Source organism: Strongylocentrotus purpuratus, unplaced genomic scaffold, assembly GCF_000002235.5.
Source record: "Strongylocentrotus purpuratus isolate Spur 01 unplaced genomic scaffold, Spur_5.0 spur5_scaffold_2, whole genome shotgun sequence".
Taxonomy (NCBI): domain Eukaryota; kingdom Metazoa; phylum Echinodermata; class Echinoidea; order Camarodonta; family Strongylocentrotidae; genus Strongylocentrotus; species Strongylocentrotus purpuratus.
The window spans coordinates 10,925,673-10,936,608 of record NW_022145605.1 but is presented as its reverse complement, the minus strand read 5'-3'; the positions used below and the strand labels follow the sequence as shown (position 1 = coordinate 10,936,608).

The 10,936-nt window shown below is 35.5% G+C and overlaps 1 protein-coding gene across 1 annotated transcript; it reads left to right on the top strand.

Moving 5' to 3' along the window:
• The first annotated feature begins 3,191 nt into the window (after nt 1-3,191).
• On the top strand, nt 3,192-5,942 carry LOC105436704 (toll-like receptor 3). The gene is made up of 3 exons (XM_030991013.1): nt 3,192-4,282; nt 4,619-4,958; nt 5,421-5,942. The coding sequence occupies exons 1-3, from the start codon at nt 3,192-3,194 to the stop codon at nt 5,940-5,942; spliced, it is 1,953 nt and encodes a 650-aa protein (XP_030846873.1).
• Nucleotides 5,943-10,936: the final 4,994 nt, after the last annotated feature.

The window sequence follows — 10,936 nt, the reverse complement described above, 5'->3', positions numbered from 1 at the left end:
AGGACCACAAACGTACACACAAGCAAACAAACCGACATAAATACATACAGATTTCCACAAAACATAATAACATTTCGCATGAGGCATCAGTTTGTGAATCTTATCTCTGTTTATTATATCAACAGCCTGATATGTCAACATCACAAATTGAATAAACCATAACAAAACAAAACACGTCAGTCTGAAATACCTTGTAGTAGTACAAACAAAATTACAAGCAAGAATACAAAATAAAGTCAAAGAAACACTTTTTTTTCATGAAAAAAATAAATGTGAGAACGCACACATGTAAACAAAAATAGCATTTTCCTTCAAAATAATAATCAATACCTGCCAAGTTTACATCCAGTTATATACCAAAACAAATCTTTATACGTTTTTAATGCTTCGTCGGACTGGCGTAGGGTAGCATATTGTTGCGTAGGCTTGGCGTACAGTTGCGTAGTGTTGCGTAGACTTGCGTACAAATTGCGTACTGTCTGCGTAAATTGTCTACGCCGAAGGTAAGTGAAATGCGTTCTTCTTGCGTACCCATTTGCGTCCCTCCGCGTACAGTTACGTAGGGTTGCGTACGATCGGCGTAGTCGATACGCAACTCTACGCAACTCTACGCAACTCTCTACGCAACTCTCTACGCAAGGCCCGGTGTGAAAGCCCCTTTAGAGTTTTTAAAAATACAAAATATAAAGGGGGGAGTACATTCCAGATAAATCAATCAATTAAAGCAAATAAAAGGAGAGTATTAGGCTCCTCAGGTTCGTATTGATAACAAAACTATAATAAGAATAGATAATTTATTGAATTCAAACCCGAAAATAATAGGATTATCATAAATCAAACAACTATCTATCATGGACAGGCCACATGCAATTCTTACAGAAGAAATACAGTAGTGAAAAGAAAAAGAAACAGCATGCCACAATAACAATGTTCAATATGCTTCATTATTACGCCCCTTCTAATCTAATCGATACATTTTCATTCAGAGAAAGACCCTCTTTACCGTATGACACGCAAGCTGCACATAACAAATACAGCTGTATTACATTTTTATGTTGATTATGCCATCTCTTACTATATTACGTTGTTATAAACGTTTTACCAAATGCAGTGCAGTAATACCACTCAAGACAGGATGTTGATAGGCGAAAGTAATTGTAAATATCGAAACTTAAAAATTGCCTATTAATAGAAAATCAGCCACAGGCCGTAGATTAATCGTTTCTTGAGATAATGAGATACTTAAGTATTAAATCTATTTCATTGACCTATGGGGTGTAATTTCTCGAGAGCTTTTCCTTCATAGCGTCCTTTCTTTAAAAAAACTAAGTATCAGAGTTCCTTATTGGCTCAATACTTAGCATCGTCATTTCCTTCTCTATCAAATAACGCCCGATTTTGTTTTCACTGATCACGTAATATAATTAACAAAGAGATCACGGGGCTTAACGGACGCTACATTTCATTTTGCATTTCACGGTGTTTCACAATCTCGACTCTTGTCTCATTCGAAGTAAAACCTGAACTCAAAGATAAAGACCAGTTATTAGTGCGGTATGGTATGTAATCCCGTAGGATTTTTTTTTGCCAAAATTGTTGTTGTCTTTTTTTTTTTTTTTTTGCTCTTTTGGCTTCAAAAGGGTCCCAATTGGCCAAAAATGATGAGGTTCAAATTTTCAGACCCCTCCTTCATTTCGTGGGGGGGGGGGGGGGGGTCCATATTGGGCGCCAAAATGGCTTATATAACGCGCAATAGGGAAATTTGGTGTCTTCGGGGAAATTTGAACCCCATCAATTTCTGATAACTTGGACCCCAATGAATCCAAAAATGCAACAAACAAAAAACAAAAACAAAAAATCAACTTTGGCACAAAAATCCTACGGGAGCTAATTCAGTGACATACCGTACCACACTATATGGTTACACGATAACATTGTGAAAGAAACGTTGTTAAATCGATCAGAAAAGGTTAATCATCTAGCATATAAGTATTGGTGTGTACTGCAAGGTTCTGGAATCATCAAAATGATAAGAAATTTGGTCCATCTTGGTAAAGTTACAAGCACTGTACACAGAAAGATACGTATGGGACTACGCGAGACGTGCGTTACATCTATTAGGTCCAAATAGATATAATAATGGATCAAATACATCATTTAGTTTCTCGGCAAAATTTGTATGATCACGTATTAGTCCAAACATATTCTTTCACATGATTGGTAATTAGAGCTTCCATTTCATTTTAGAGAGGGGGGCGTTCCCAAAACTGGTCTTTACCTTTAAAGCATCTTTGACTCAGCACACTTGGCTTTGAGAGGATTTATTCCTTAAATATTATACACCACGATGAGGGAAGAGGAACAATGTTGATCAGGGTCATCAAGAAAAGCGGAATAAAGAAATATTTGACGTGCTTAAGAAGCTTGAGTAAGGTCGGTTTGATGAGAACAATTTTGAAACAAGTTTGCTGATGAAGGATTTAATTTTAGACAAGTCTTAACTCTGCCAAGAACCGAGTCTCCGGACTGCAATCTAACTAGGTTTTTATCATGTTGATAGACACTGCACATTTGGCAAAAGGAAGTGAGTTGCTAGTTTCAGAAGTCAAAGAAGAATGACGAAGCTGGAAATGAGTCAATATAATGGTGTTTACAGACATCTGAGACTAAAAAGCGCGTACCATCTAGTAGGACAAATAAACGAAAAGAACACAAAGGGACAGTCAAGAGCACAGTTGTAGGAACTACTGACTTTTCATTCCTGCGGATATCTCTTTGATGCAGTCCAGGACTTGGCCTATCGACCTTATTGGGAGGCAAATAAAAGACCATTCAGTCAACTCTTGGAGCAGCTTGGTAGGCCTAGACCAAAGGTAGAAACAGGGCTTAAATCACTCTAACTGTTACACCAAATTCTGATATTCTGGGTACGTGATACAAAAATACTTTCTTAGCAGTCAACAAGAAAGCACATTTTGAGAAAGCATGAGAGACGATTTATATATACAGCAGCCGCAACGACTTCATCGTTCTACCGTGGACATGTCCTTTTTAAGATAGGCCGAGGTTTAATTTTAGGAACAAAAAGGCTGACTCATCGTAATCATCTTTAGGGACCGAGTACTACTTCGATTTTCTTTCAGTTTTCTCGCATCAATTCAGTATCAGCGACCTGTTGTTTGGCACTCAAGATGGCTGTGTACGCTCACGCAATAAGCTTCGTAGTACTGTGTGGATTCACTTTGCAATATGGTGTGGTGATGGATCACACCAACATAACTCTTAATCATACGTGCTCGGAAAACTCGAGTGACCATAGCACCAATTGCTCATATCGCGGCCTGACATCGGTTCCCCGGAATCTTTCACACGACTTACGTTCCCTCAACGTTTCTAATAATAACATCTCTATGCTCCTGGATAAATCGCTCGTGAACTATACACAGTTAGAAACTTTATACGCTAGTTATAACTCCATCTACCTCATTGAGAATGAAGCATTTCATGCTCTTCTGCTACTTAAGGTATTGATGCTTAATCACAATAATATTAGTGCCTTACCAATTTCCCTCCTGGAGAAGAATTGTCATCTATCCTCGCTAATCCTAAATCATAATAGACTCAAGAGAATTCCTCGCATCTTTGGAAACAACCTGCAAACGACTAAGTTTGCAGAAGATGGGGAGGACGCATGTGGATGTAAGAATTTGTCACGTTTTGATTTGTCTTCTAATAAAGTCAGATCACTAGTACAAGAAGATTTTGTAGCTTTACAGAATTGCTCCTTCAAAAGATTCAACTTGAATTATAACGATATAAAGAATATATCTCGAGCCGTTTTCACGGATCTATCAGCGGTTCACTTGCTCATCAATTATATAACATTGGCTGAATTCCACGCCGAGTCCTTTCTGGGAAACAAGGCAATATTAAAGGCGACCATAACCAGGTCGGGCATAACATCCATTGTACCCATGAATACATCGGAAATACCAAGACATCTTTTTCCAGGTTTAACAAAACTTTATCTACGAAGCAACAAATTGATAACTATTCCAAAGTATGCTCTGGATGGGTTCGAAAACCTCCAGGTACTAGACATTGGAAACAATCAGTTATCTAGTTTTCATAACGAGTCATTTTGTGGATTGAAGTCGCTGGTTAATTTGAGACTAGCTGCAAACAAAATTAAAACGCTTCAACGAGGATCTTTTGCTTGCGCCGAAAAGCTTGAGAACATTGATTTATCACGTAACGACCTTTCTGTATTAGATCCTCAATGGTTCGATGGAAGCCACAGACTCAGCACTTTGACATTCTATACAAGCAAAATTGATGAAATCAAAACTGTACTATGGAACGCAACAAATCTTAAAACCCTTATATTAGCCTTTAACAACCTCGTCTCCGTGAACAACAAAACGTTCATTGGTTTAAAAAATCTTAAATTTCTTGATTTCACCGGGAATCATAATTATTTCGATTTATCTGTTGATGCCTTTAAAGAAACTATTTCTATACAAAAGATCATAATGACAGATTTAGTCAAATTCAACATGGCCGGTTCTTTCAGAAACATGCATCAACTAGTATTCCTCGATATGTCCTATCTTGCCAGTCGCTTAGAAATTAATTCCTGTGGCCAATTTAGTCATACGTCGGCTCTGAGAACTCTAAACTTATCAAGAACTAAAATCAAAGCCGAAGATCTAGTCCAACGTAAAAGCAATAGATCATTGTTTTCAGGACTGGTCTCGTTGCGCACCCTAAGACTGCCACATAACTTCTTTGAAGATTTCCACCACGTTCCTAACGCTTTTACCAAACTTTGGAATCTTCATGAGCTAGATCTGGCTGACTGTCGCATACACAAAATTGACTCGGGGATATTTAGGAATCTCACGTCATTAACATATCTGTCATTGGCCTTAAACTATATTAGAATCGTTCCTGAGAAAGCTTTTCAGGATTTACAGAATTTACGTACCCTGAGGCTAAATTCTAACATTATTACAGTTATCGAGAAGCAATTATTTTCTAGAACTCTCAGTCTCCAGAGTTTATCCCTCCAGAATAATCAAATATCCACGATATATCCTTTGACTTTAATACCAACAAGTCTAAAGTTTTTATTCATTGCGAACAATCCCTTCACCTGTACCTGCCAACTTGCGTGGTTCAGGGAATGGCTGGACAAGGTGAATGCAGCAATTGATCAAAGAAGTGACATTCGTTGCTCTAGTACTTCCTTCAAATCGCTAAGAAATCAGACTATCTTGTCGTTCCATCCTAAAGATTACTGCGGAGTCAATATCTATCTTATTGTAGGTGTATCTTTTGCAATCGTGACCGTTCTGTCGCTAAGTGTCCTCGTGTACCAAAAGCGATGGTGGCTGAACCACAAACTATTTCTCTTAAAGTTGGCCATCATTGGGTATGAAGAAATCATTGAAAATAAAGGTCCTGAGGACTACGAGTATCAGCTTAACCTCATGTTCCGTGAAGATGATGAGTGGTGGATTAATGATTGCATGAAGCCATTCCTGCAGGAGAGGATGCCACACCTGGAGCACATCGTTTTCGGCGATAATGGCCTTCATCCAGGGTCTTTCTACTTGAACGCCATTTACGACGTCATCGAGAACAGCTACAAGACGGTCTTGTTGCTTAGCAACCAGTCAGTGGAGGATACCTGGTTCATGACCAAACTCCGTATGGCCGTGGAGCATATGAATGACACCAAGTTGGAGAAGATCATCCTCATATTCTTAGAAGACATCGGTGATGACCACCTACCGTATCTTGTAAGGCTGTTGCTGAGTCGGAACAAACCTTACTTGCTGTGGGTCGATGATGATGAAGATGGACAAGAATTCTTCTGGGCAAAGTTTGAGAAGAGCATGAGGGCTAACAGGGAAATGAATAATGTAATTCCAGTTTAGTAACATATTACAAATATGTTGCTTCTTACACTTTGTAAAAGATAGCGTGTCGTGACGCGTTGTTATAACTAGACGTGCGTTAAAGAAAAAAAATCCTTGCGTCGAGATTAGTGTATATAATATGTTGGCGAATCCAACGCGACATGCGTCTTTATAGTTATGTTTGTCTCATACAATTTCAGTAAAAACTTTGAAAATACATGTAATTTGTCAAATGTTCAACTAGGAAGTATTGCAAAGAGCACACACTTCAACTCCCCCCCCCCCCGCACCAAGATGATGTTTTATTTGTGGAAGTGAAGGAGTCTGTTCTTTGTCAAGTATATAAAGGGAACGTCGCTAGAGGTGACGTCATAATTTGACCCTTCCCGAACACACACACACACACGCACACACGCACACATACACGCATACACGCACACGCGCGCGCACACACACACACACACCCACACCACCTCCACTGAAAATACATATTTTCAGTTCTGTGGTCAGGTATAATAAATGCATGTTAATATATGATTCGTTATCGGTGTATTAAAGAATTCTCTATTTGTTAACGAATTGAAAAGAGAAAGAGAAGGATATTATTTTGGGTCTAATTTCGATAAGGAAAGAGCTTTATTTATGATCTACTTTTGACAAGAATTAATGAAAAATGTAGTCTAGATTAATTTGATATAAGAGCTCATTGACATTTATTAAACAAACGTTCTTTGGCTCAGTGGTAGAGCAGTGGTCTCGTAACCAGAAGGGGGCCCCGGGTTCGAAACCAAATCGATAGATAGGTTCTACCGTCGATTAATGAAGAAAGAAAGAAAGGCCATCAAATGACGGAGTTATTCAATTTTTCTATATCTCTCTCTCACACACACCCATATACACACACACATACACACCCCTTCTCTCTCTCTCTCTCTCTCTCTTTCCTTTTTGTTTCTCTCTCTCTCTCTCTCTCGATTACCCCCTCTATGTTTCTTTCTCTCTCTTACTCCTTTATGCTATACAATGGGAGGGGTCAAATCGATTGCGTTTACATGAGAAAGAAGAATGTCAGATGAAATTGTTTGCAATGTACACACCCGAAGAATATTCAGGATAGTCAATTTCGATGACAATACTTGGTTGCTTAACAATTATGTAGCTTTCAATCTCCATTTTGTACAATAAGAAATTAAATCATGAACTTTACGTTTCAACACGACAATCTGTACTTGTATTGCACTAATATTCATCTTGTTGTATACACTTTTATAAATATTTTTTTTTTTCTTAACTGTGTTTCCAATCATTGGATAATCTCATTTTGAGATTCTGGGTAAATCTATAAATTTTCACCCATGTCTCTAGTCGCTGGTTATTTTACAAAATGTCAAATTATATAATATCCATGTATTATATATATTTTATGTTGGCTTATTTCATTGTTATTCTGTATGTCAGCACCAATGTGAAAAACAGCTTTGTCATCCTGTATAAATATTTTTGAATAAATGAATAGATCAATCAATATTCCGTGTTGGTTTAACAGTACAACTTTTCCTCTAAAGAACTCGATTTTTTAGAATTCTTTTATAATCATGGACCTATGAAATTATGAAATATTTATGAAATATTGTTTTCTCATTAAGTTTACCCCCGTTTCCCCGTTGTGTCTTCACTTTTTAACCTGTAAATAGTTTGTTAATGTACAATTCTCACAATAAATCAATTATTTGCTATTGGTTCTGTTAGAGTAATTTATGTTGTTCTTCAAATATATGTCATAAAAACCCATCAATGCACTCTCACAAAACAAATTTGTAAATATGCATGTACGTATACCTTACGCACATACATAAGTACTTTGATGCCATGTTTCGATATTCGAACAATCTTTAATCAGATGTTGATCCCGATTTATTGATTTAAGATTCGAATGGTGATCGCTTTTGTCTCACTCCCACTGAATTTAATTAAAATATACAAAATGATAATATCAACGTCAGTGATATACATTTTAATGCCCGCAGTCTCTCTAGAAACTTCGGAAATGTTCACATATTTTGGGATAGGCCTACACTGTCACCAAAACCCTCTGGTATTGCTATACCCCTATTGTTCCTTTTCATTGTAATAGATGGTAACATTTGTATACATTCAGATAGATTAATCGGTAGAGGAGGTGGTGTTGCATTATTTGTACTGTTCGCACTAATTTATTTGATTCGTGCGATGATTATGTGAATATTTATTTGTAGATCTTATGTTTGGATTAGTACAATAGGTGTTATTTACAGAAAATGGATGTTTGAAGTTTGTAAATTATTTTAAAAAAACTTTTCGTGTGGATATGATAATATATTAGTTGTAAAGTATTTAAACGGATAATTTATTAGATAACTAAACCTTTGTAATATCTTTTTTTTTATTATTATCAAGTGGTATTTTTTCTAGTAAATAAAACATTGCAAAAATTATACCTGTCCATAAAAAAAGAAAATTGTCATTTATTCCAAAACTATCGTCCAAATCTTTATTGCCTTGTATATCCAAACTATTAGAAAAAAAGTGTTTATGATTTCCTTTCTAAAAAATGATGTACCTTCTGATTGTCAATTTTATTTTACTACCCATGCTTTAATTGATTTACAGGATGAAATAACTTAATAATTTTTGTATTGAAATATATTCATTTATTCATTTATCGAAAGCTTTCAATATTGTTGATCATTAAATTCTTTTGTCAAAATTGTATTTTATGTAATGCGTGGGATCCCATTTAATTTTTTTTAAAGATTATTTACACAATCGTCTCCGATAAACTATGTTTAAATATTCTATATCCGATTTTATGTTATGACATGTGAAGTCCCCTAAGGGTCTATCCTAGGTCCCTTTTGTTCTTAATACATATTAATGATCTATATAGATCCTCTAAAAACTTAGCATATGTTATGTACGCGATGACACAACTCTTATCTTTACTCAATCGGATTATTCGGATATTAATAACGTTGAAAGTAATGTTAATGAAGAAGTGAATAACGTGGCTAAGTGGCTTAAAGCTAATAGATTAATTCTTAATCTGAACAAAACCAACTATTGTATATTTCATAATAAAAAACATACTGTTTCAAATTTGTTTAGTAATAAGCCTATATCACTTCGAATTAATTATGTATATATATATCTAAGAAAGAAGTTGTTAATTCTCTTGGTAAAATGTAAATATTTAGTTGGGATGCACATATTAATAATGTTATAAGTAAAGAGTCAAACTGTATAGGTATACTGCATAAAGTAAAGACTTATGTAACTCTTTCGATATTAATTATACTATATAATTTACTCAAATTGTTTCATTTCACATATTGTATTGTTATTTGGGGAAACTCAAGTCAAATGTAAATGAACACTCTTTATAAGTTACAGAAATGTTTACAGTTACAGAAGATAGTTATATCATCTCATTCTGTCCATTATTCTTCAGATTAAAGTGCTTGAATCTTTTCGGTTTGTTTATATTTCACAAAGCATTAGCTGGCTTCAATTTTTGTCTCTTATTGCTTGGATGTAAGATAGCTGCATTGTTCTTATTAAATAATTGAATTCAAGCTTAAAATACTAGTTTTTGTAATTTATTTCTTTAATAGTGAGTAAAAAAAAAAGTTGTGCCCCCCCCCCCCAAAAAAAAAGGTGTAAATGCCTTACATTCCATTTGGAATAATTTTCCCAGTGCACAAGATGCATAACACCTTATACGAAGAAAAAGAGATATATAGTAATGTGAATGCAGACCAACTGGGAGAGTCGGGGGGGGGGGGGGGTAGAAAGCGACGCAAAGTAGAAGTGTTGTGTGGACATTAAAGAGAGAGAGAGAGAGAGATAGAGAGGGAGAGGGGAGGGGGAGCGGGATCACTGAGAGCCCCTGAATAAAGTGTTCTCGGACCGAGACTACAATAAAGGTGCGTTGAATACTAGACTACGCTCACTCAGCGAATGAGTGTCTTGATTGGGCATCAGTACATGTATAAGAGGAAAAGGTCTTAATTTTTCATAATCATAAATCAGAATAATTTTCCGGGGAAAATGTTTTATACCTGGTTTACTGTGCTTATCAAAGAAGGATATTATACGACGACTGAGCTATCTATAGTAAATTAATAACAGCGATATCTTTTGGCTGTTTTTCCTAATAACGTGTGTTATAGTTAGAGCATAAAGGTGTTTCTGAGCTTACAATTATAAAATATACTACTATTCACATTGCATACACACAATGCAATTACAATATTCCCATTTATACCGGAACATTGACACACACACACTAATCCATTTGCTCCATTCATTTGTTTAGAACACAATTTGTTTATATAAAGTATTCAGTCACTGGTTAATTTAACTAATATTTCCAATTTTTTCTCAGCTTATTTTCACGAGGCACTTGATATTCTATTTCCATAAAGGATTTGAAGAGTTATGTATATCGATACTACATGCATGTTAGATATTCTTGTAATTTATCTGTTACGGGGCATTTAGTGGAAATAGGACTCCTTTCTGTATTCTTCATTTAAATATGAGGAGATAATTTTTTTTCCCTCTTCAGAGGTATTTTTTAGGTTATAAAATACATTTAACAACAAAATAATTGAAACAGAAATATACATTCATTTTTACAATTAGGTAAAAATCTAGGGCTCTAATGTTGGAGGGCATTTGATATAACATCTGAAATATTATCCAAACACAGTTCATTTAAAAAAAATGCATATTGCAAGACTGTTGTAAGTTTTCCCTTGGAAATAGTTTAACATGTACATTTTATATATTGCATATTGTGCATATGTAATAATTACATTTATATCTTTAGTGTTGGAACATTTAGAATCTGAGGAGATAATTATATGCCACAACCACACACCAACATGGAATGAGTATTTGAGAAAGAGAGGAGAGAGAGGCAGAGAGGCAAACATAAGAAGACTAAAAGTGGTAGAATGAAGGAGAAAAAA